The sequence below is a fragment of the Thamnophis elegans genome, chromosome 7 (assembly GCF_009769535.1).
Source record: "Thamnophis elegans isolate rThaEle1 chromosome 7, rThaEle1.pri, whole genome shotgun sequence".
In the NCBI taxonomy this organism is placed as follows: domain Eukaryota; kingdom Metazoa; phylum Chordata; class Lepidosauria; order Squamata; family Colubridae; genus Thamnophis; species Thamnophis elegans.
The window spans coordinates 19,782,288-19,809,227 of record NC_045547.1 but is presented as its reverse complement, the minus strand read 5'-3'; the positions used below and the strand labels follow the sequence as shown (position 1 = coordinate 19,809,227).

Here is a 26,940-nt window from a genome sequence, read left to right as displayed (position 1 = left end):
CGCTTGGCAAATACAGGGTGTACCTTAAACAATTTATTATGCAAATTGCATGAAATGTTTGAAGTGGTTGCTGTTTGTTTCTAAACACTTCCGTACTCATTTGACACATGACCTTTGAGCATTCTTAAAGAGAGTTCTCTCTTTTAAAAATAATAATGCAATCCTAAATTGCATAAAGCCAATGCAATCCTAAATTGCATTAACAGAGGTATACAATCAAGATCAAGCGAGGTATTAATACCACTCTATAAAGCCCTAGTAAGACGACACCTAGAGTACTGTATCCGGTTTTGGTCACCACACTATAAAACAGATGTTGAGACTCTAGAAAAAGTGCAGAGGAGAGCAACCAAGATGATTAGGGGACTGGAGGCTAAAACATATGAAGAATGGTTGCAGGAACTGGGGATGGCTAGTCTAGTGAAGAGAAGGACCAGGGGAGACATGATAGCAGTGTTCCAGTATTTGAGGGGTTGCTACAGAGAGGATGGGGTCAATGTATTTTCCAAGGCCAGACAAGGAATAATGGATGGAAACGCACCAAGGAGAGATTCAGCCTAGAAATAAGGAAGAACTTTCTGACAGTGAGAACAATCAACCAATGGATCAGTTTTTGCCTTTGGAAGTTGTGGGGGCTTCATCACTTGAGACTTTCAAGAGGAGATTGGACTGCCATTTGTCTGAAATGGTGTAGGGTCTCCTTCTTGAGGGGGTGGACTAGATGACCTATAAGGTCCCTTCCAACTCTGATAATCTGTTAAACTCTGTTAACTGACATATGAGGCATGAATTTGGGTGCACCATGAGTGATCTTTGATCTGGAGACATATTTCTGCATATGTGAAAATCCAGCAGAAGATCAGTTCCACCAAAGTGTGTCCTAGCCTTTATATCAAGTCAGACCATCCACAATATTTAACTTACTTTCAAACCCCCCCCCCCCTTATTTTCTCCCTATGCTGAGCACTGGTTGAAACATCTATGAGCTGGCCACTTGCTCTGCCACTGAGCTAAGTGACCTGTTGCTGTGATTATTAATTATTGCAAAGCCACAGCATAACTTAGCTTTCTATCATGTAGTCTCATTGTCCTAGTTGCCTTCTGAACTATGTCTGATAGAATTCCAGCCCTTAACCGCATTTGGGACCAATGAGAACGTTCTGATCCACATATGAAACCCTCAATGACGTTGCTCCCTCCACAAACCACAAAACTACCACCATTTCAGTTTACCAATGACTTGTTATTGTGAAATGCAATCCAAGTTGTGTGATAGCTCTAATCCTTGTTTCATGGTAGATGGAAAGTTTCATGACCAAAGAGTCTGGTTGGCACATTTTTCACTGTTGTGATTTACCAACTATTACATTTCCCCCCTTGTTGTCTTGGAAGGCCCAACTGCATTCTACCTGCCTCCCCCCGCCCCCGGGTTCAACCATCTTATTTCCTCTTCTAAACTTTTGTTTTCCTCCTGGAGGCTCAAAGTCTGTTTCTTCTTGATAGTGCAAAAAACATTTCTACCTTCCAGTGGGTACAAAATAATTTTTATATCTCTTGCTTCTGATAGAGGTCTAATGGTTTGCATCTTTATTTTTCTTACGGAAAGTTCCTTTCATTTTATGTTTCTCTTACATTGCCTCTCCTTGGAACTGATAAATCTTTCTCTTCTTTCATCAGATAGCAAGTATTTTAACTTTTTCTTCAAGGGCCACCACAAGCTTGGAGTCTTTGCAAAATATATGTCAGGTTGTTTCTGGGAAGGAATGAAAAGTTGTCTAAAGCATTTCAGGTCACATCAGAAACCCCTACCATTTATCTTCCGTTGTTGTTGTTGTTATTATTTTATTAGGCTCCTGTGCTAGCCAAATACACTTAGAGTGAAAATTTATTAGGAACCTCCCCTGTTGAACTTCATTGTCTGACTCTTGTTTGCTGTTCCTGTATGCTCATTTTACAAGCAATTTTGTTTTTCCAATGCTTAATGCACAAGCAAAGTCATTGCGGACTAAGTCATAGATGACTTAGCCATGACTGTTAAAAGTGACAAACAGCCTCAATACTATTGCCTTGCAACAGACAATACATCCACCTTGAGCATGCAGCTGCTGAACACACATTCATACAGATCCTATCCAATAAATCAGAGGGGAAGAAGAAATCTGGAAAGTATTTACGCTCTGAATTAACCTGGTTTAACACTTAACTGTCTAAGGAACTCTGCGAAGGTCAGCTTGCCAAAGTGTTAAAAATTACTATTATAAGATTTCTCCTTCCTGCTTCTAAATGACATTGTCAGGCTTTCAAGAAAATAAGGAACAACCCATTTAGGTCCATGGAATTCATTCATTCATTCATTCATTCATTCATTCATTCACTTGAATGGAGGCCCATCTCAGCAATTGAATCTGAGTAGTGAACAAAATTAAAAATAAAATAAAATAAATACAATAATTAAAGTACATAACATCTGTAAGTAAAGAAATACACCATAATCATTAAACTCAAGAAACAGATCTCTGCACACACTCAAGGTCCTAGGCTCAGCCATGTCTTATACACCTGGAAGCACATTGACAATCAACACAGCTCATGAAATAGTGTTATATGTGCCAAAGAACTAGCACTTTTTACCACCAATGTTGCTGTATTCTGCACCAGGTGAACCTTCTGAATATGCTCTTCAAGGGCAGTCCCATGTAAACCACATTGCAATAGTCCAGAGGAGCATGAGTGACAGTGAGCAGACCTTCCCAGTTCAGGTATAAGTGCGACTGGTGCAGAATCTGATAGTGTATGAAGGCCTTTATAGCCATGGCTGCCCTTGCTCTTTGAGCAGGAGCTGTAAGTCCTGGAAGGCCATGAGATTGGGCACTGGGTCTGCTTAGGCCATGCCACCTCATCCAAAATCAAGGAGGGAAGGTTCTTGGCACCACAAGGCCCAAATACCCAAAGCCATTCAGTCTTGCTTGGGTTTGAATTGACATACTTGGAGAAAAATAAAAATCTAATAAAAATGATTCTTAAAAATAAACATGGCAATGCTGGTCTGTCCCATGCTACAGGGGATCAAGATGGACAAAATATACAACAGATATGTTGGCCAAGAACCAATAAATTAAAACTACGGAGACTCTAAAGAGAAAATGTTATCCAAGCCAATCTGTAGATCTAAAATCAAGAAACATATTGAATACAAGAAGGATCAGTGTAAGGGAGCTGTTCCTCCCAGGAAACTTGGTTCTGCAATCTGCTCCTGTTCTGTCATTCAGTCCTCCATTCTTCCATTCAGCAGCAGAAGAAAGAGGCTGAAAATGTTGTAAGGGCTAGTTCTGTTTTAGCTTCCACTCCCTAAGTTGAAATGTGGATCACAGCCAGCAGCTCAAGCTCTTTGTATCATCCCCTGACATCTCCACTTTCAAAGAACACAAGGCAGACATGACACAAGCTTTGTCAGCTTTGATGTTGCTGGCACAACAACTACTTCATTTATGACAGATCTTTTTTAAAAAAGATATTTTTTTCCCTAGCAATTCTTTAGGTGCACAGCCCTCTGCTTGCTCGGTGGCAAAGACTTTCATTGCTGTTAGGATGAAGTACTCTGTTCATCAGCAACAGAGACACCAAAACTGAACTCATTGTGATCCTTGTCAGCTGTACTGCAAACACAAGAACTATGCCCCTGTTCACTGATGCCCAGCAGTGTTTGGTTTTCACCCAATACAAAATGGGATTGTGCTACTTCTTTTGAAATGCAGTAAGATTTTAGGTAGTTTACAGACAATATATAGATATATGCCACGTTTCCCCAAATATAAGACTGGGTCTTATATTAATTTTTGCTCCAAAAGATGCATTAAGGTTTATGGGAAGTAAGTTAGGTCTTACTTGTGGGGAAAATATGGTACTAAATGTGTCCATCTGGCTGACGATCTTAACTGGGGCTTATTTTGGGGGTAGAGCTTATATTACGAGCATCCTGAAAAATCATGCTAGGGCTTGCAGATTAGAAAAGTTATAATGCTACGGTCATGAAAGTCAAAACACTCAGTCATAATCTACAAATAAACATGATGTAACACACTAAGGACATTACAATTTGGATGAGATACTAGAGTTATTTGACTTATTTCATGCATGTGCAAAATGACAGTGCACATGCTGAAAGACATAAATGGTATGGATAGATTTTGCCCATTGAATTTAAAGTCCACTGAAACAAGGTATGTTAAATCAAAGTTTTACTATTACTAGAATAAACAGAATCAATGAAATGCTTAACTGTACGTGACGGTGTTTGCCATCAGACTGAACTATAATAAATGGAGTAAGGACTGAAGAATGTTTCATAACTTAGTTGTGGCCACTGAGGAGTCAGGTACAAGGAAGATAAACAAACAAATAAATAACACAAGTGTTAATTTGACAGTGTCCATGAGTAAAGCACTTATCCATCATTGTTGCACTAGACAAGCAAGTAATGCCGAGATGCGGTTCTATAGACATCTCCAATAATGGTGACATGTAAACTTTTTTGCACTAGCTGATAATCTGGCCCTTTCTCAGTTTTAACATTATTAAAAAGGCTGAAGGTTCAAAGTCAGAAGCACATGAGCTTTCATTGTCCTTCATGCACAAACGCATACTGTATATGCACGTTTGTGGAAAGGGATACTAGATACTGAACACAGTAAAGTGCAATTGACTCTCTTCTCTTGTCTCTGAATTTAGGGATCATAACTATCCGGGTCCAGATTATACTTGGTACCATGGATACTAAGGGGTATAACCAATGACAAACCACTAGATTATAAATTAAGGTGGTGTTCTTTAACTGCAGTTTAAACCATTGTACTTGTTGGGACAATATGTAAACTCAACCACAGTACATTTCCTTATTTAAGGAACGAGATTTACCCTTAGGTATAACTTCCTTCTACATATAAGGGCTCCAGCTGCAGCTATTAAATACTGTGTCTGCCTGTAATAAAATCTTTCTAATGCATGATTTAATTATGGATGAGAAGACAGACCTGACTTGTATCACCGAAACCTGGGTGGGGAAGATAAATGGGAGTTCCTCTTTTTGAAAGCTGCCTGTGTAGGTTTGAGGTTTCGCATTAGCTAAAGGGTTACGGTTAGTCAAAGTGAGGAGGGGGCTGCTATTGGCATCCATAATATTCCGCTGGCGTCAAGAGGTGCTGTCCTGCAGATAAATAGATATGAGACTTTGTGCATCGGTTTGGCAGCTCTTATACTGCTACTCATATTTGTACAGCAGCATTCATGCTAATCAGCCTGAGTTTGCCCAACTGGTACAATGTGTTTTTCCTTTGTAAACATTCTAGAGCAGTCCAAGACTTCATGGATCCCAGACCTGATCCAACTTATTGAGCAGTTAATGTATATGAAGGCAGATGTGACATAATTTGAAAATGAAAGTTACAGATCTTTGCTCGGTATCATGCCCCACTCATTCTGTTTCCTGTAGAGTTCAAAGATCTATTTGCAGTTAATTGGTTTATTGAAGAGCTCAGGAAGAAGTGGAGGAAACATCTAGAACACCAAGTCCGATCACATAATTATATGAGCTCAGGTTCGAGCCCAAATACTAACACTGGTCAAAGCTGTCTAGTGGCCTTTTAGTCTCATTCCATTGTAGGAAAAAATATGTGCCAAGACTACCTCAAAGACTATTATGAAGAATTCTCATAGCATTCGACATATAAAACTGGCCACAGTCTAGGGGAGCTGGACTGTCCCTGGATAACACCAATGGAGATGCCTGGGACCACATCTTGTAAAATTATCTCAGATTACTTTGTGCCTGTAAATCCCAAGGAAGTAGATAGGTCTCTTTGAGTTTTAGCTTGGCTGCTTCTTAGTTGGGATTTCCACAATAATATTGACTATACTAATGTGCTGCTCAGACCACAAAAAAGGGGTGAAAGGACTTGTTCTAAGTTTACTAAATACTCAAAACGACAATTACGCAAACAACGAGATCCCCATTATCAGTGAAGAGAGCCAATGTCTTAGAGCTGTGAGAAAGAAAGTTTCTGTGTAATATATTCAGGCCTGCAAGAAAAACTTTGACACATTCTAACATATATTAGTTCTAAATTAGTAATACTTCATGTCCTATAATTCTAGTACTGTTATTCCTTTAATTTTAATAAAGCGTACTTAAAAGAATTTGTAAGAATTATGCTTGGAGGAAAAAGTTTTTGGTTTAGAGAGTTGCAAAAGGCCTGACAACGGATGCACAGGGTTGTATCACCTGTCTACTGAAAAAGATGCACGATGAGCAGTAAACAACAATTAAAGTGAAACAGTTCAAAAGTAGTGTATCTCCCCCCATTCTGGGGGTGTGTGTGTCATTTATTTGATTTATGTAAACTGGAATTAAAATTTCTGGGGGGAAAATGGCAGTCTCATATATACTGCTTGTAACATTTTGACATCTGGAAATAAGGAAGACTTAACAAATCTCATGCCAAAGATGAAAGAAGACAATACCAAAAGCCAGAGACTGTTCAGTAGATTCCTTCTACTTGAAAGGAAGTCTAGAAAGAAGACAAATCTAAACAGAATATTAAAGCACAGAGATATCAAAATGATATCGAGGTAGTACGGTTCAGACTAAAATTCTCCCATTTGCAGCATATCTCACTGTAAAAGTTGGACCACCAAAAAAGCTGAAAGAAAAAAAATATATGACTTATTTGAATTGTGCTGGAGAAAAATATTGTAAATATCTTGTTGACAAGAAGAATCAATTATTCATAATCAGATGGAATACAGTCTGCCTGATCACCAGAAGCACCATTAATGAAACTAAAACTCACGGTAAATATTTGGGCACATTATGCAAAAGCAACACTCTCTGGAGAATAGAATTCTTTATTGGCTGAAGTGTGATTGGATACACAAGAAATTTGTCTTTGGTGCATATGTTCTCAGTGTACATAAAGAATAATAAAATAGAACCCTGTCATCAAGAGTCATAAGATACAACACTTAGTGATTGTCATAGGTTACTAATAAGCAATCAAATTATACTAGGAAACGAATAAAACAATATAATTTTTAAAGATACTGATTAAAGTATCATTAAAGACACATACCTTGATGCTTAAAAAACAACCAAGACCATCAGAAAATCAAAGTGACCAAGTACCATCACTGATGAAACAAAAAGGACCTTACAAGTACTCAAAGATGCAATTACTGAGAGACAATCCCGGTAAAATGAGATTTACTGGAACACACACAAAAATCAGAAGTGATTGCAAATTACTTATGGAAGATTTTGCTGACCGCCCCAACATTTATAATCAAAGTGAATTCTTTAGTGCACATACAGACTAAAGGCCACTAAATAAGGACCATCAACCACAGGTATTCTCATTTAGCAACCACAATTGAGGCAGGGAACTGTGGTTATTTTAGACAGCCACTTCTGTTTGCAATTTCACTGTGGAAGAAAAAAGTGAGAATGCCCTCCAGGTTTTCTGCACTTTTAATAACCCAATGTCACAAGCAATTAAAAAAAATGCCTCCAGAGTTCAAAAAACAAATGTTGGCCAGCCAAAGAACCTAGTCATGTTTGATTATTTGCTGCACACAAAGATGAATTAAACTAAGTAGAGAAAGAGATCACTCATTTGAGTATGCTGTGCATAATGAATCTTGAAAAGGCTGAAGCTAGTAAATAGGCACCAGCATTTCCCAAGCTGGAGAAAGATGTTACGTAAACTTATCTGAGGAACCTACCAAGGATTCATTAATTCAAAATGGTGGGAAGGAGGAATTTTAACGTTTTCTATCTCTGGAATCTGCCCCCCCCCCTTTCTATTCTTATTCTACAGCATTGAGATTTCCTAGGAGTCTCTCAGGCATATCACAAAAGATGTTGAGAAACTAATTTTACAATAACTATTATTACCAAGTCATGGCTCATTTTTATAAGTTTTAGTTTAGCAAGCTAACAAAGGCGAAAAAACATTAAATTCTTTATCTCTGAGTTTCCTGGTAAAATCAATAATTATTCAGAGAAGAGATGGGGTTTTTCCCCCTGCATGTAACAGGTTTGGACATTTTTAATTTTAATGAGTCCTTAAGCCGACAAGGGTTTTTGTTTTAAAAAACGTTTAGAGCTCATTACATTTCAAGGTTTAGCAATATAAAAGTATAAATAAATGAATGGAATAACCCAAGGACTCTTCACAGAGTTATATTTTATTAATGGGACTTAGCATTAATAGCATTTTCTTCCAATAATGCGGCTACATTCAAATATATAAATTTGACATTCAAATATATAAATTTGTAGTATTTACATAAGAGTGACTACATTTAACACTGAATAGAGTACTTGTGTTTGTCATCCCTGGCAGTTAACAAGTAAAAATGTTTTACTTGAATGAGATCCAATATTTTCTACTAGTAAAAAAAAGACCAGGTGTTTTGATATCTTGCTATAATCTATTTAATCTAGCTCAAATTGTCACTTCTCTCCTATCAAGTTTGTTCCATGCCTTATTCATAAAACATGGTTTCTACTATTACCATACATGATCTAAAAGACGTATGAAGAGACATACAAATGTAAGTAATATCCTCAGTGCATATTTGAGCCAAAATAGTGTAACAGATTTAGCTTGTAAATGGGGGAATCCCAGGTTTTTGCATAGGATTTTTGCTGTAGAGAAAACAGCAATTGATATGATATATGCTGCCCAGATTTCCTTAAGATAGGCAAACAACCAATGAAGTAAAATTTGAAGACTTGTGTAAGCAGGCATTTCATTGTTGAAAAATAAAAATGTTTATATAAAAATAAATTCTATGTATATTTTTAAATAGGTGCATATAAAAACATTGAGGCTGCAAGCCTAAAGACACATACCATTCCATTTAAATAGTATCATAAGACTGAAATTCTAAACACAGTTACCTATATGACATTAGTAAGATTTGCATAATTATAGAATAACTTTTTAAAAAGTTTACTCTAGGTTTACTCAAAGTTAACATTTTATGTCATGAGCCAAGGTGGCGCAGTGGTTAAATGCAGCACTGCAGGCTACTGCTAGATCAGCAGTTCAGCGGTTCAAATCTCACCGGCTCAGGGTTGACTCAGCCTTCCATCCTTCCGAGGTGGGTAAAATGAGGACCCAGATTGTTGGGGGCAATATGCTGACTCTCTGTAAACCGCTTAGAGAGGGCTGAAAGCCCTATGAAGCGGTATATAAGTCTACTGCTATATGTCATGAATTTAAGCACAAAATCTAGTGACAGGCCTGAATAAAGTCAATGGGCATCCTTCTAATTTTAGTGGTTATTACTAAGTAAGTCTACAGATACAACTAGATCAGATTAATATTTTTGTTTGTAGGTTTCAATTAATTCAAACTTGTTATATCAGAAGCTGGGGGAGGGAGAGAGAATTTTATAAAGAATATATTGATCACTTGTCTCCATTTTCCAGCCTGTTAAGGATAGAATCTATATACACCTATCAAGAGGGCAAAGAATGTCAACATCAATGGATAAAACTTTCATAGAAACCTGTACAAGTCCTTTCCTTGGAAAGAAGAAAGGAATGATGTGGTTTTATTCAGAAATGGGTCCTTATGATTTCAGTGGAATTAAAACTGGATAAAGCATTTTCAATGTCCAATAAAGATTGAAATCAAAAATTACTGAAGATTCGAAGACCCTCCAAAATCAATGGAATCCATTTGTTAAGGTGTGCATCTAAGGTTTGCTAGAGTCCTTTTCTTTTCTTCTTTTTTTATTTTTCTTATAAATTTTAACACAATATACTTACTATACAATGATACTGTAAGTTGGGGTCCCCAACCCCCAGTCCTTGAACCAGCACCGGTCTGCAGCATGTCAGCAACCAGGCCACACAAACAAAGAAAGCCCCATCCACGAGATGCAGGCAGCACATGAAACCACACACCCTCCGGTCCGCGGAAAAACCTGTCTCCACGGAACCGGTCCCTGGTGCCCAAAATTTTGGGGGTCAATGCTGTAATTTATTTATTTAGTGTTAATGGTAGTTTCTTTACACTCTATTCTTTAGAGAACTTAGACTGCAGGCAGTCTTTACAATCATTGATTTAGTGAGCGTAAAATCCGATTGAGATCATTTTAACAAACTGCATCACTGTTTGGTTTGGTGGCAGCAGTGCCTCAGATAGAAGGTCCATACAGAGAGGGGTAAGGACAGCCGAGAAGATTATAGGAAGCTCGCATCCCGTTATGCAGGATACTGCTTATAAGCGCTATGTGCTTAAAGCTCAATGTATTGTCAGGGACACCGCACATCCACTTCATGGTCTGTTTTTGTTCCTCCCCTCTGGGAGGAGGTTTCAAAATATTTCTAACAAGACTTTCAGATTCTGTAACAGCTTTGTTCTCTATGCCATCCGTCTGCTAAACTTGCAAGATTTGTTTCTCTTGCCAGGTGCAGGTATACATTCAAACGAGACTGTGTTGTTTCTCTGTGCCATATATGTGGGTACATGCATATTTAGGTGGCGCAGTGGTTAAATGCAGCACTGAAGGCTACTTCAGCTGACTGCAGTTCTGCAGTTCGGCTGTTCAAATCTCACCGGCTCAGGGTTAACTCAGCCTTCCATCCTTCTGAGGTGGGTAAAATGAGGACCCCGATTGTTGTTGGGGGCAATATGCTGACTCTGTAAACCGCTTAGAGAGGGCTGAAAGCCCTATGAAGCGGTATATAAGTCTAACTGCTATTGCTATTGCTATTATTGTCATGTTTATGTTTATATTAGAGGTGGAGACCCTTTGAGAGCTGTATTCAATGTAATTTCATTTTAATATACGCCAATCAGTGTACATTCAAAGTGACAATAAAATTATTTTAAGTCTAAATCTAAGAACTGGTCCTTACACAATAGCAATAGCAGTAGACTTATATACCGCTTCATAGGGCTTTCAGCCCTCTCTAAGCGGTTTACAGAGAGTCAGCATATTGCCCCCAACAATCTGGGTCCTCATTTTACCCACCTCGGAAGGATGGAAGGCTGAGTCAACCCTGAGCCGGTGAGATTTGAACCGCTGAACTGCTGATCTAGCAGTAGCCTGCAGTGCTGCATTTAACCACTGCGCCACCTCGGCTCACAGCATTCCAATAGTTATGTAATCAGAATTTGGATGCTTGGCAATCAGAATGCATTTACACTGGTTGCAGTATCCTAGGCTCACATGATCACAGTCAGTGGTGGGTTGCAGGTGGCGCACCCCAGTACGGGCGTACCAGAGCCAGCCCAGAGCACTGGATACCGTTCTGTTACTCCAGAGGGCCCACATGCCCGCCCTCCTTACCAGTGTTTAAAGGCTTCCGCACTTCCGCGTACAGCGCCTGTGCGATGCTCCTCAGAGCAGCTGGAGCGCTGCAGAGTGTCGCGGAGGCGCTAATGAGCATGCCGTCTGCCCTGTTCCAACCAGTTGGAACGGGATTTGCAACCCACCACTGATCAGTTTACAATTTTTCCAGCCATCTTCCAACCAACAAAGTCAATGGAAGAAGCCAGTTTTGCTTAATGACCATCTTATTTTCTCAATAACTGATTCACTTAACCATGACCCCCCAAAAAAGGGGGTCTAAAATTGGGTGTGACTCACTTAACCACCTTCCTTAATAGCAGAAATTCTGGTCCTAATTCTGATAAGTCAAAAAACTACTTGTATTGGAAATAAAGCCTAGAGAAAGAAATATTCTAACTATATTACAGTTCAGGATATATTACAAGCATGAGATTGACTTTTTTAATCCAGAATTTGGATGAATAAAACTTTAGAAGAAGAAAAAATCTGCTGCATATTGCATCAATGTATTTGTTATATGACAAAGGTTTTAGTCTTGAGCTGATAACATAAAGTCTCTGCTATATTGGAAGTGTTTTTTTTAATGTTAATAAAAACTAGATAAGCAATGCAAATCTTGAAAAAAGACTACTGGGCTTCTCATTTCTCCCTTTTTATACATGCACCTCTGTGATTATCTGGAGACAGAGACTTCAGAGGATAATTAGAACTGCAGAAAAAAGTGTTACTACCAACCTGCCTTCCACTGAAGACCTGTACACTGCACGAGTCAAAAAGGGGGCTGTCAAAATATTTACAGACCCCTTACATCCTGGACATAAATTGTTTCAACTCCTACCCTCAAAATGATGCTATAGGGCACTGCATACCAGAACAACTAGACACAAGAACAGTTTCCCCCCCCCCCCCCGAACACCACCACTCTGCTAAACAAATAATTCCTTCACCACTGTCAAACTATTCACTAAGGATGCATTACTATTACTATTAGTCTTCTCATCGTTCCTATCACCCATCTCCTCCCACTTATGACTGTAACTTTGTTGCTTGTATCCTTACAATTCATATTGAGATTGATTTTCCTGATTGCTTATTTGTACCCTATGACTATCATTAATTGTTGTACCTTGTGATTCTTGACGAATGTATCTTGTCTTTTTATGTACACTTAGAGCATATGCACCAAAGACAAATTCCTTGTGTGTCCAATCACACTTGGCCAATAAAGAATCCAATCCTATCCTATATGCCAATTTGCACCGTAAACGTCAATAAACTTTTAAGATATGTGGACTTCAATTCCCAGTTCCTCATGCTAGCTGGGGAATTCTGGGAGTTGGAAGAACACAGATCCTAACAATGCTGAAATTGAAAAACATAGTTGTAGACGTTTAGGCCCCCTTAGAATCCAGGCTGTAAGCCACCATATTAGCCCACTGCGTGGTGTAAAGTTTTGCCATAGCAATAGCAATAGCAATAGCAGTAGACTTATATACCGCTTCATAGGCCTTTCAGGCCTCTCTAAGCGGTTTACAGAGAGTCAGCATATTGCCCCCAACAATCTGGGTCCTCATTTTACCCACCTCGGAAGGATGGAAGGCTGAGTCAACCCTGAGCCGGTGAGATTTGAACCGCTGACCTGCTGATCTAGCAGTAGCCTGCAGTGCTGCTTTTAACCACTGCGCCACCTTGCCATACTCCTTATCAACTCAACATCCCATTCTCCATCCCATAGACGAACTGGATCTTCTACGCATGCCCAATTACGTTTCCTAAGCAACCGCTTCTTTCAACTTCTTCAAAGCCTACAGGGGCCTAAAGGAGCAGACGCTCTAGTTCCGGTTTCCCCCTCGGCCGCTCCGCCCCGCGCAGGCTACGGAAGCCGTTGGCATCCAAGCAGTAAACGAGGAACGACTTTTCGGCGCACGCGCGCTTGCCTAAGCCTAGCCTCACCAAGAGAGGTGTGGGTGAAAAGGAGGAAAAAAAAGCGAATGGTGAGGGGAAGCGGAAGCGGTGTGTGGCGAGACCAAGCGGTTTAATTACACCCGCCCCTCCACCTTTTTTTTTTCCTTCATGTTGGTCGCGTTTCCCTTTTTCCGGCCTCCTCGCGCCCAGAGTGCCTGTTATTGGGAGGCGTAACCGTCGCTCGCGCGCGCCCCCCCTCCCACGAGAAACAGCGGCCTAACCGTCGATTCCGCCGCCGCCGCCCTTTTCCGCTGCAGCCTCGCCTCGCCCCTTCGCCCGAGCAGTATACCGTGGCCTTTGGCGCCGAGTCCCGGTCAGGGCGGCCGCCGCTATCATGTCCGACAAGGAGTTCATGTGGGCCCTCAAAAACGGCGACCTGGACGAGGTGAAAGACTACGTAGCCAAGGTAAGTGGGGGGAGAAGCCGGGCTAGGAAGGCCCGAGGCTGGAGATATTGTCCCCTTTGAGGCGCGGGGGGGAGGGTATGGGGTCTATCTCTCTCTCTCTCTCTCTTTCTCACACACACACACATTCCGGGCGGTTTTCCCTTCATAGAAGGCCAAGGTGGGAGACTCGGGCCTGTCTGGAGGCGCCTTCTTCGCGGACGAGGCCTCCTTAGTAGCCCACCGCTTTTCTCGCCCCCCGAGGGGGGGGTCTTGGGTGACGTCACTGGGGGGCGCTGGATCTTGGCAGTGATTTCACTTGGAGGCAGCTCATAAGGCGGCTTTGAAAGATGGTCGCGAGGCTCCAGGGAAAACGGTCGGTCCACGCCCACCTTTCCTTCCTTCCTTCGGCTCCGTTGAGGTGTGTCAGCTGTCATTCACACGCTCGCCCAGCAATTAATCGGGGTCTTCAAAGGCTGGTTCTGTTGGTTGGTCTCGTAGTGCCTGGGGCAGGAGTATTAGCGCATCCTTATTCTCTCTCTTTAATTGAGGCTGCAGCCACACCCTTGTTCTACATTATAATTCGTTTACAGGCATGCCTGTCTCCTGATTTGCTTTTGAATCATGTACTAAACACCCCCCCCCCCGCAAAAAAAAAAATCAAACCCCTCTAAAAGTAGCAAGGCTGAAAAAGACAGACTCTGGGGTGCAACTTCCTGTTAAGTTTGTTCCTTTAATGCATTGAAGGTAATAAAATAGAAATGGGAAGAAGAGAAGGGATTAAATAACTTTAGTAAGTTTACATCAGGGGTGTCAAACTCATGGGGGGCTGCTTAGATCTGATCTGCAGGGCCACCCTGGAAACAGCCCATTTTCTCTGGCAGAGCTCTTGGGCCACTACAGGTACCCATGATACAAGTGTTGTACAGCTGGCCACCCCCACCTCCTGAGGTCAAACGCAACACTGATGCAGTCCTTAATAAAATCGAGTTTGACACCCCTGGTTTAGATGGGTAGTTAAAGAGTGCTTAAATTGATCCCCTTTAACAAGAGTTGGTAATGCATTTGCTATGTGATAGAACATTTTCTTTTCTGTTTCTCTTACAATCTCCATTGAACCCCAAATCTGAATGGTTAGTGGAAGAGAAGGAGTACAATGGAATGTACTGTCCAACAGAAGGACAAAAGACAACATGTTAGAAGGATTCCACTATTGTGTTGCTTTTCTGTTTATGATGACCAAACCAATCTGCACAGATTTTAATTGCTATCTACTACTGAGAATAATGTAGCTAGCTGAGTCAGAAAACACTTTTCTAATTAAAAAAGATAGTTGAAAGAGTATTTTCCACCTGTGGCTTCAAAACTTTTAAGTAGCCTTGGATTATTTCCCAACTCCAAGTGTTTATCAGTGAAATTGCATTGTTAAGTCCTTCTAACTATTAACTCATGAGAGAAACTAGGTTTTTTTAAAGCACTTTGAACTTCAGAATTGCAGTTTATTGAAAGGTTATCTACCTTTCAAGATTGAGGCTGGAGAAAGCAAGGCTTTGTGTTTTAAGTGGATGGAAGACAGTAATGTTTCATCAAAATGAGGATCAAACATTCTCTACTCTCTATACAAATTACCCTGATTTTCTAGAATGGGATAGAGAAGATCTTACCTTGGGTAGAAAAAATAGAATGGGAAATCCTTGCCTTTCCTAGGCATAATTTCTCCAATTTAAGATTATTTTTCATATTGCAAATTTGAGAATTACTTGGGAGCAAAAATAGCATATGAAAATAGGATTATTTTTGTCTTTTATAGTTTTGTTTAAATATAAATTTTGCTCTGCATGTGATTGGAGTATTTCTCCAATCCATTTTTCAAGAAGATGGAAAAAATACATACTACTTCATGATGTGAGAAAATATCCTGGTGCAATAGGTATAGTATTGAAATGAGTAGTGCAGTTTTATATTTATTTATTTATTTATTTATCAGTCAATCAAATTTATTGGCTGCCATATTACCACAGAGTGGTATTTATAACCTAAAATATAATTTGAGTGATGTCCATGCATTTTCTACCATGTAATTATAATCCTATTGCAATACCACATTCCAATGCAGAAGTGTTCTCATTGTTAATGGGTCAACTGTGGGTATTTTTTAAAATCTGGAATTAGGAGTTACATGCAGCATTAAAAAGATACTATACTCTACTTTCCCCCAAAATTACCTAAAGAAATGGAGATGATAGTTCCATTTCTATATAGAATTCTAATTCCTTATGTTAAGATGGATGTTATAAAACATAATGGTAAAATAGTGAGCATACTTGTCTAAAACATTACATTTTAAAATTACGTGATTAGATAATTAACCAGTTTACAAGGAACTGGTTTCCTAATATAATTCTCTATATCTACTGTAGGTCTCTGCTAGTTGTAGACCTTAAATAGAATGTAAAGAAATTGATCTGAAGAGAATTACAGTGATAGTCACCATCATACTTCAATTACTTGTGGTTTTTTAATGGAATATGAGCAGCATGAGAATGAGAAGTTAGAATTAGGATTTGAGGGCATTTTTCAAATACTTGATATCCTGTCATACAGAAGAGGATAAAAATTAGTTCTTTGCTCCGTGAGCAGACAAGGCCTAGATCTATAGGGTTTGCAAAACAATAAATTTGGGTTGAATGTTAGGAGAAATTCAATGCTGTAAGACAGTAAGCAACAGAATCAATTAGTTAGATGAATGGACTGTCTTTTGCTGAAGGTATTTAAATAGTCTTTGAAGATGGACAGTCTTTAGTGTACTTTAGCATAGAATTATTTGCTCAGAGGAATATGAACAAGCGGGTGTATCTTCAAATATATCATAAATTTATGTGAGTTCTGTAGAAATATTTCTCTGGCAGAATAGTACATATCTTCATATATTTTATTAGTTTCTTAAAAACTGTCTTGCTTTTCAGAGATTTATTGTTTCCTAAAGTGGCTCTTATCAGTTCCTTAAAAAGCATGGTAAACAAGGAAATAAGAGTAAGGAAAAGAGAAAAATCCTTCAATGCCATGTGTGAATTGTTATTTATTTATTACATATCAATATTCCTTTGTGTACAAATGACTTAGCGACTTAGATTGAATATAGCAAAATGATTATTTAAACAACTATGCATAATACCAATGTAAATGACAATTAATAAAAGAAAGTGAAATAATGAAAAAAATTAAAATGGCAAGATCACAAATATGTTCTCCAGAATAATTATGTTTGTAATAGCTTTCTAGAAAATCCCATAGGGAAGATCCGGAGGGAAATTATTCCATGGCTGGAATAATTCTATTATTCCATCTAATCATGACTCTCCTTACACTCTGGAAGTGTGGAATCATAAGTGGCTGTTCACAGAAGATACGACAGGTTGGGCTGATGTAATTGGGTAAAGGATATCCATGAAGGATTGTATAGGTTCATGCAAGAACTTTAAATTATACTCACAAACTTATCAGTGACCACTGCAGAGCCCATAGAATTGATGTTATATGTTTCCAGCAATATTCTTCAAAGGCAGCCCTATTCAAAGTGAATTGCAGTAATTCAATTGGGTGGTAATGGGACATGAATCATTGTAGCTAGGTCTGCCTGCATCAGATAATAGCTATTCTAACTTAACAACTGTTTAGGACTATTTGAAGTTACAACTGTGCTGAAAAAAATTATAAGTCCTCATACTTAACAGTTGCAGCATCCCAGTGGTTACGTGATTGAGATTTAGGTACTTTGCAATTGGCAGGTGTTTATGTCATGTAACCCCATTTGTGTGTTTCAGTACCAGCTTCTGATAAACAGTCAGTAGAGAAGCTGGTCACAAGTCACAATCACATGATGTCTTGCTTAATAACTAGCAGAAGTGAAGTTGTTATTCTGTCTCAGTCACCTGTTGTCCACTTAGCAATCTTGTTGCTTAGCGACAGTTGCTGGTCCCAATTGTTATGTGAGGACTACCTGTAGGGGAGTAATTGATCACCAGTTGAATCTGGTGCAAAGGTGCCATAGCTTTTATCGGCTGTTTTCTCCAGCTGGAGTTGTTTGTCCTAGACAAACCTGCTCTTTCAAAAAGCATGCCTGCTCTTTTAGTACTGCAATTGATAGAAAATCCTGCGGTATAAATAGTAACTACATCTTATTAGGGTTTAGTTTCATTTGTGTCAGACACTTATAGATTCCAAACATTAAAACTGGACATTGACATCATCTCCCTTATAGTCTGAACTATTGTTATAAACATGGGTGTTATCAGCATATTGATAACCTCAAATTATGTTACCTCACCCAAATGGATTTGAAATTAAAAGTCCAAGCTGAAGAGGAATCATAGTTTTATGTTCTTTTGCTACTGTTTACTAGTCTCAGTGAGATCCATTGTGATACATTATGTTAGAATAGGCCCTCTGAAGTTTTACTTAGCAGCATTGACTCTTAATATGTAGCTTTGCTGATCTCTTACATTAGTACCTGCTATTCTTTCCAGTAGTTTTCTCCAAGCCTCTGACTCCTCCAAATACTCTCTGTGAGAGCCGTGCTTTGTGCAATTATATACTATAAAATATAGTATATACTGCAAAGATCACTCAGCTGACCATTCCACTTCTACATTTTTGTCTTTTAAAATCTTAGAATTTTGTATTTTTGTCAAGTAAAATGATTACTGTTGCAGTATATATGCAGTCCCACCCTTGCCATGTTTAAAAGCCCCTTTATGTCATGTTTTATTACCAAAATAATTTAAGATAAATTAATGTATTCATTCAATTTCTTGCTTCTGAAACATTTTTTTCTTACCATGTACCATGTTACTGTGTGAAAAGAAGGGTTAATATTGATTTTAAAAGAGCCTTTAAATGGATTGAATGAGAGAGAAGATGCATTATTGTATTGCTTTTTAGGATAGGTGGGTATCATCACACTAAAAACTATGCATATAGGAGCCTCAAGGGATGAAGGCATTTGTACTGATGAATATTTTTAGTAGTTTGATTGAATTCGGTTTTCAGAAAATAATTTACTTGAACAATAGGGAAAATGCAAAAGGCAGACTCAAAAGCAAAGATATCTGGCTTTGTTTAATAATCACAAGGAAAAGTAATAAGCATTTTAAATTATAAACTTACTGTCACACAATTAAATAATTTATCAGTCCATTTATTCATTGTATTTTTAATGGACTGATCCCAGAGTGCATTGAATGGATTAAGACAAACATTTAATTCCCTATTACAGTTTGAGATGGCAAATGAACAGAAGAATTTAAATGATTATACTTTATCGAGGGTATTATTTGGGATATGAAGCACAATATCTACATTATCTGTAATCCTTTGAATTCCTATAAAAAGTATGTTTATCAGTTCTAGAACTTTGAGTCAAAAAAAGTAATCAGCATTATTGCTTCAGTGAGTTTTAGTTCTGTCCTCTGTTAATGAAGGAGCACACTGAAAAGTATATTGTAAGGAATTGCTATGTTCCTGGAAAGTGGACATTGCTTAACATCAAGGAGATCATATTACCTGGAAATACTAAAATATTTAGATATATAAATTATTTTGTTGTTAAGCATTTATATTAAAAGCTGTGCCTATACAACTGTACAATTTTGAGTGGACACACTACAAGAAGAAAGGAGCAAGTTTCTGACAAGGACTACTTATTTTTCAATAGTATGCCCCTAAACACTATTTGGTGAAACAACCAATTTCACGCTTTTGTGTGTTTCTCAGTAATGGCTAGATAACTAAAATTACCCAGATATAAGATGAAAGAGCTCTTCTGATGGCAACATGTAGCATGAAGCTGAGAACTACATCCATACTTCAGAAGTTCTAATAATGATAAACCTTCAGGGTGTGTTCAGGTTTTGACTAGAACTTTGCATTTGCTTGGAACTAAATAGCCTACTGAGAGCATTCCATGAGAATTTTAATTTAGTCTGCTGCAGTGGAACAAAATTTCAAATATTCCAACTATTGTGAGTTCTGATGGAGAAAAATTGAAATACTGTGTTTGTTCTACTGTAAGAAATAATGGCAATTCAAAACTATTTCCTAACGTATAAAGGAATATAAGGTTATGTTGAATTATATCTAGATAAGTGCCTAGAGCAAACTTGGCCCTGCAGATTATTTTAAAATATATTTGAGTAGCACACATTGGAAATAACAGTTATGCTTTTTACAGCCTCAGCATCCATGAACTACCAGAAATCTCTGAGCCCAACAAATAATTTATTTTATTCATTTCACCACAGCATAATGTAATGAAAGCAAAAATGCTTTCATTGTTTGCCTTGAGGTTTCTTACTGTACATGTGATGGATATTGGACAATAACGTTTACATTTTTGAAAAATAGACAGTGAAGGAATCTATTTATGCCAAAGTGAAAAATTCTTCTTTCAATAGAGGTGGAGGCTGCAGATACAACCTGTCCCCCATTTTTTATGCTGCCGTTTCATCAGTCCCCAAGGTTAAGGCCACTTCATAGTTTCACCAGGAAGGCCACACACTTAACAAACCACCTAGGGTATGGGACTTAGGAATGGAAACCTTTATGTCTTAACAACTTTCTGCCTACTCACCTAACAAGCCTATCCAGATTAGATGAGAAATTAAATTTCCCTGAAGGACATACACTATATTGCCAAAAAGTATTCGCTCACCCATCCACATAATCAGAATCAGTTGTGAGTGAATACTTTTGGCAATATAGTGTATATGGAGTCTCCCTAACAACTTGCTCAGACTGAAGAAGCTACTTAGATAAACTGTGAAATGTTTTGAATCAACAAGAAAAGTCTAGTTGCCATGACTGAACTTGTAGACTATTGACCTCCCTGTTTTGACTGTTTGAAGTAAAAGATTTTACACAGGATGATTAACCTTTTTTTTTAATTTCTAAAGGGTGAAGATGTTAACCGAACATTGGAAGGTGGCAGAAAACCTCTTCACTATGCAGCAGATTGTGGACAGCTTGAGATTCTGGAGTTTCTTCTACTAAAGGGAGCTGATATTAATGTATGTTGAATAAAATCATTCAGGCAATATAATAGATAAATTTATCTATTAGATTAAGACAAATCGCTGCTTTAAATGCATAAAATGGGATACATACATTTTTCACTGCAACTTCCCTTGCCAAATTCCTATTTACGGTAAATAATTTTGCCCAAGCCAGTCTTAAAACACATTGAAGACTTCTATAGGGATGGATAATATTTGTAGCAAAAGGAATTCTTGTTTGTCAGTCCTCTTCTAGCAATATCCTGATCCAAATTTTAAGTAACTTGTAGATAAAGATTTTTTTTTGTAGCAGTAAAGACCATTTCCCCTTGCTTGCTTCACATTCTCACAATTCACTTACATTTTAGTAAAATGTAACCTGCCAATAATGTGATATTTGCATGTATCAATTTGGGTTGCTTTTTTTCAGCTTTATTTTTTTCTTTTTATAGGCTCCAGATAAGCACAGTATCACTCCACTTCTTTCAGCAGTTTATGAAGATCATATGTCCTGTGTGAAATTACTTCTGTCAAAGGTGAGAATGTGTGATAGTATCATTCTGACAATTGTACCAACTTAGTAAATTTCATTTTTCAAGATGTTTTTGTCAGAAGTTTTAAGGATGCCTAGTTTGGACTAGATACCAGAAAGAAATTCAGATAGATCAAAGAAGTTGGGTGAGAAAGGAAAGAAGAAAAGATTTAATGAAGTGCAGAACTTCTGAAACATTTGGTAATAACAAGATTTGATTTTTAGAATCACTTTCTATTGGTCATTGACTTGAGCTATTGTATGTATAACATAAAGTTTAGCATGGTTATGTTATTCTAAAATTATTTGGCTAATTTAGTAGGGTATAAGTGGACCTTATGCTATGAATGGTCATTCATGTTGATATTGTCAGTTAAAAAACCATAAGCAAATAGGAAAAATCCTATTTAAGTGTTGCACATTACATATAAGTGTTACAAAATTTAGGATATTTTGGAAAATATTGTTTTAAAGGTTCTTAGCTCAAATATATTTTTATACAAAGAGAGACCAATGTAGCAACTTTACACTGTTTCAGTTTCAAGCATGAGTGCCATTTCTATAAAGTTCAAAGAAAAAAATGAGGCTCCTGAAAACTTCATATGGCAAGGTGGCATGATTTCAATTTCTGTTGTAATAAAAATCTATTTTGATTTCATAGTTAAATATTTAATTGTACAAATATTGAATTCAGTATACTGGGAAAAAACATATTAATTTCTTTCAACATGGCTTCCTTTTTCAAGCAGTTTAGAAGCAAACATTTAAGACAGATACTGTTTCTCTGTTCTTTTTTGCTGGTTTATATTATTTCTGTCAGATACATACACAGAAAGAGAGAGACAGAATGACAAACTTTCTGAAATAAAATCTCATTTATCCCATTCTGAATTATGTAACTTATTTCAGACTGACAATTGTTAATACACCAGGTGAGAACTACTGATAGGCATTTGGGCTATGTTCACATATGCTGAACTGTAAACAATATATTTATAAGTACAATTTGGATCAGAATTTTAGTTGCTAAGTGATGCAGTTGCTAAGCAAGTCATTGCATGATCTAACCCAATTTCAGAAACATTTTACCATGGTTGTTAAGTGAACCAAATGGTCATTAAATGAATCAGTTGTTAAGCAAAGCAAGCTTCTCCAATTGACTTTGCTTTTTGGGAACCAGCTTGGAAAGTGCAAATTGCAATCGTGATTGTAAAATTTTGCAACTATTGTAAAAGCGATCTGGTTGCCTAATGTCCAAATTGTGATCATGTGGCCTTGGGGTGGTGTGATTGTCATAATTTCAAGGATGTTAGTTTTTAAGTTATTTTTTTCTGACACCATTTTAACATCAAACAATCATTAAACAGTCATACATTGGTGGTCATTAAACAAATCTGGCTTCCTCCATTGTTGTTGCTTGTTGGAAGATACCTGAGAAGGTTACAAATAGCTGTAATCATTGTAAATACATGCCAGTGGCCAAGCATTTGAATTTTTATCACAAGACAACAGGGACACTAAAATGGTCATAAATACAAGGGCCAGTTGTAAGTCACTTTTTTCAGTGCCATCAAGTCTCTCTTTTCATTCACTTTTGAACTGTAAGTGGTTGTGAAGCAGGCTGTGGTATACCTTCTCAAGTCATCATTGGATTCATTGGTCCTTTGTGATGACTTGAGTATCCCTGTGCAGTCTCCAGCCTATCCTTTTTAGGCAAGTTGGTAGAGAGGGTGGTCTGGCCCAGCTCCAGAGCAGGAATGGATCTTTTGGGCCCTTTTCATTTGAATCTCAGGCCATGGTTTGCCACAAAGACATTGTTAGTGATTCTTGCTGATTTCTTGTGGAAGCAATGATGGGGCTGGTATGTCCATTTTAGTATTTCTTGCTCTTTCAGTGGCTTTTAATACTATTGGCACAGTATATTTTTAGAACAGCTTAAGTAGGATGAGCATGGGAGGAACCATTTTATAGTAATTATCTTCCTTCCAACACCGGCTCAAAGGCCATCAGGAATCTTCAGCTGGTCCAGCATGGGCAAATAGGGAGCTTCTGGGTACAATTGAAGGTGCTGATTGCTACCTTTAAAGCCTTTAATGATATAAAGCCTGGCTATCTGAGGGACCGCTTATCTCCAGTCGTCTCTGCCCTTCTAGTCTAGCAGAATTGGTATACTCTGCTAGTACATAAGTTAAACAATGTCATCTTGTGGGGCCCAGGAAGCATGCCAATGCTTTTACTACCCTCTGGAACAGTATTTCCCCAAAAAGATTATTATAGATTCACATCTATCTCTTCAGAAATCATTACAAACTTGCTTATTCTCCCAGGATTTGGGGACAGGGTGATTGTGGAATCCCCCCCCCCCCAATTGTTTTTAAATAAATGATTCATAGTTGGTGTTTTGTTCTTTTCTCTAGAATCATCATGGAATCAGGCAGCCTGGCAATTTTTTAGATAAATATGCTGTTTACGTTGTGAATCATCAGGAACTAGTATCTACATTAGTGAACAATATGATTGCTTTGTTTGGTAATTCATATTGAAAAATATATGATAGATGCACTGCCACAATAAAGACCCTATTGATGGTATGAAGTAATGACTGTTTTTACCTTTGTTCAGCAGTATTTGGGTAAGTTCTGGAAACCAAAAGAGCTTGCAGGCTGATTGCACAGATCATCACTTGGAGAATCATGTATATAACAAAGAGTGACAGTTTTTCCTAAAGTGACAGTTTTTTTTTTTTTACAGGGTGCTGATAAGACTGTGAAAGGGCCAGATGGACTAACTGCCTTTGAAGCCACTGACAATCAGGCAATCAAAACCCTTCTTCAGTGACGGATGGACTGAGATCTAATATGTCTCTTGTGGCCTCACACTGCTGCCTGTCTATCACTCTTTGTATTTTCCAGCTAAATATTGGAGAGGGAGGGGGAAAAAAACACAGTAAATCAGTCTAGTTAGGTACCTCTATCAAAAAGAGAACATGTTTGGAGAGTAGAAATACATATAATTGGTGTCTCTTTAGGACTTTTTACCCTGAACTATTTTCCCCATTTCTAGCAAAAGTATACTTATGCTGTGGAAGGGGAGAAGAATGTGGTCTGTAATGTAGCTTGTAAATGACTTGCTGAAAGTTTTTAAAATGGAAACTCTGTTCTTTATTTTCTAATATGTAAAAGCAATTAGCAGCCCAGCACTGTTGTAACAACACCTAGTAAGCAAGGCAATGGGATAGTTTTTCTGTAGTTCTGTCCCTGTGCCTTAAATAGATTATGTAATGCTGAAGGGTTTTGCTGATAATGTCCCAGTATTTAATAATTTAATGCCATTATTAACAAGGAACAAATAACACAAGCAGGGCAAATCTCCAGCAGAGGTGCTGAAAGAATGATTAAAATCATGGGTTTTCTACCTTCTAAGATGCAAACCAATTACTTCTGGAATAGAGCTTTGAAAAACTTATTAGAGTGCCCTAGAACATTGTAAAATACACTGGAACGAAGTGACTGTTCCAGAACTGTTGTGTTAGAAGATGGTAGCTTTGCCTTCATGGTTTAAATTCAAAATACCCTAATAAAATGACGCAAATTAACTTTGTTTTAAAAAAGGCAGGAGATTCTATTCTCTTAGCATCATCCTTGCTACATTAATCTGGTTAAAAGCCTGTATCTTTGAAAGGGGATTCGATTTATTATTAAACCACTGCATCAGACGATCAAAATTATATACAAATGATAAAATAGTCCTGAACTATGACAGGTTGCATCTACTGCCCAGTAACAGATTATGGTTTATACAAGTAATTTCACAAGTCTTCAATGTAGTGCTTTAAAAATATTCACAGGTAAGGATTTGTAGTATGCTAATATCTTGATTGCGATGCTAGGTCAAATAGCATTTAGATATTCTTATTGAAAAAAGTCAATACATTTTGTATCATAATATTAAAAACTTCCCACTAAGATTTTTATTGGCTTTGAACAAGGTGTGCTGTGCAATGTTGACTGTCATCTAGGAAGTTCTGGTGTCTAGCACATTTCATATAATGAATGTAGCTTTTCAGTTTAAAACATTTAACACTATTGTACCATCCTCTCATCAGAAAAAAAAAGAAACTGGGGAAATGGACTTGTTAAGCAATGTTAATATTGCATCTTAAACTGTATCTTTTTGTCCCTTATCACAGATATCACCTGTTATACTCAGATCAGTTATTCAGCATCTGTGGGGAATAAGCTTTATTCTCCAAAGATTGTTTTAAAAGTAGATCTATGTAATATATTTTTGTATTGGTGCAGAAATGTGATATAAAAATAATAAACTTTGCATGCACAGTCTACATAATCACATATTCACCTTTTTGTGCTATGGTAAACTGAAAGATACTAATCCAATAAATTGAATTTCAGATTAAGTTTAAAATTAAACATATTTTGTCCTAATCCACACGGACTAGTTGACATTTGCCCTAAAGGGATATGAAATATTATCATTCTATTTTAGTGAAGCATAAATTATGATTATTGTTTGTTCAAATTTTTCTTCTCTTTCTCCCTCTCCCTCCCTCTCCCTCTCATCAGATATATGGAGCATTTGTGCCTCTTTCTGCCCACTTTTTTTCACATGACTCTTTTTGCTCATGTTTTCCTTGCACATCTACAGATAGATTCCAATGAATAGCTCTTAACACCTGTCTTATACTATTTGTTCAGGGCTATTAAATATATATTTGCCCTTTCTCTGCTATTCATTTAAGAAATCAGTCTTACTTTAGATTTTTATTTTATTTTATTTGTACTAAGATGTGGTTTATATCCTAAAATTGTTACCAGTTTCTGATGATATTGGCTCTTGGTGAAAACTGATGAAGTATCCCATCCCAAACCCCATTTAAGGGAGTCATCGGCACTAGTTACCATCTAGAAATCCAGTGCAGTATCAGTCTCCTTCGTTTCTGATTTCTGTTTAAGATGATTTGCCATTTTAAAACTTTCTGCTCCTCTTTGTTATAGGCATTGCTTTCATGACTTGGTTTTTGTTCTTCAGTACAATACTAAGTAGATGAATTGATGAATAGAAGAAGCTGGTAAGAATAGAATGTCCTAGTTGAGCAATTCCAGTGTTGCATGCAGAATCTTCAACTGAACAGTCTTATATTTTATAAATGGGAAAACAATCATCTTTCTACCCCAGTGTGTGGGGGAAATAGTGCTTTGTGCATTTTGATATTTGACTTTTTTCCACAATGTAACCATTTTGACAACAGTTTGATTTATCATTATCATGGTTCATAGACATCAGATTGCTAAATGATACGGTGTTTGTGTTGCAGGAATGAATGGAATAAACTTGAATTGTGTTATAGAAAAATCTGGACATTTTTGTTAGCTCTCTTTCTTTTCTACATCCTTTTCTCTAGTTGTGCACGTATGATATAATGCTTTGTAACATTTTACAAAGCAATTTACAAATCCTGTATGGAACTACTACAATTGTTCAGGTGTACTTGAATTGTTAAATTATTTCTGGTTCTCAAGTTTTTGGAAAGGTCATTTTATTAAGAAACCTGTGAGATGGTGTTAAAATTGAGACTGTTTTAGCTTCTGAGGGTGATACCTAATCATCCTAAAAGAATAGATAAAAGA

General features: G+C 37.6%; 1 protein-coding gene across 1 annotated transcript; it reads left to right on the top strand.

The window, feature by feature from the left end:
• The first annotated feature begins 13,284 nt into the window (after nt 1-13,284).
• On the top strand, nt 13,285-26,671 carry MTPN (myotrophin). The gene is made up of 4 exons (XM_032221301.1): nt 13,285-13,735; nt 20,662-20,775; nt 21,213-21,296; nt 24,044-26,671. The coding sequence occupies exons 1-4, from the start codon at nt 13,664-13,666 to the stop codon at nt 24,128-24,130; spliced, it is 357 nt and encodes a 118-aa protein (XP_032077192.1). The 5' UTR covers nt 13,285-13,663; the 3' UTR covers nt 24,131-26,671.
• The last annotated feature ends 269 nt before the right edge of the window (nt 26,672-26,940 follow it).

Excerpts from the sequence above, each read along its gene's own strand:
- MTPN (XM_032221301.1), top strand. The coding sequence starts at position 13,664 with ATGTCCGACAAGGAGTTCATGTGGGCCCTCAAAAACGGCGACCTGGAC. Across the intron at positions 20,776-21,212 it reads TAAAGGGAGCTGATATTAAT|GCTCCAGATAAGCACAGTAT; the intron begins GTATGTTGAATA and ends TTCTTTTTATAG. Across the intron at positions 21,297-24,043 it reads TGAAATTACTTCTGTCAAAG|GGTGCTGATAAGACTGTGAA; the intron begins GTGAGAATGTGT and ends TTTTTTTTACAG.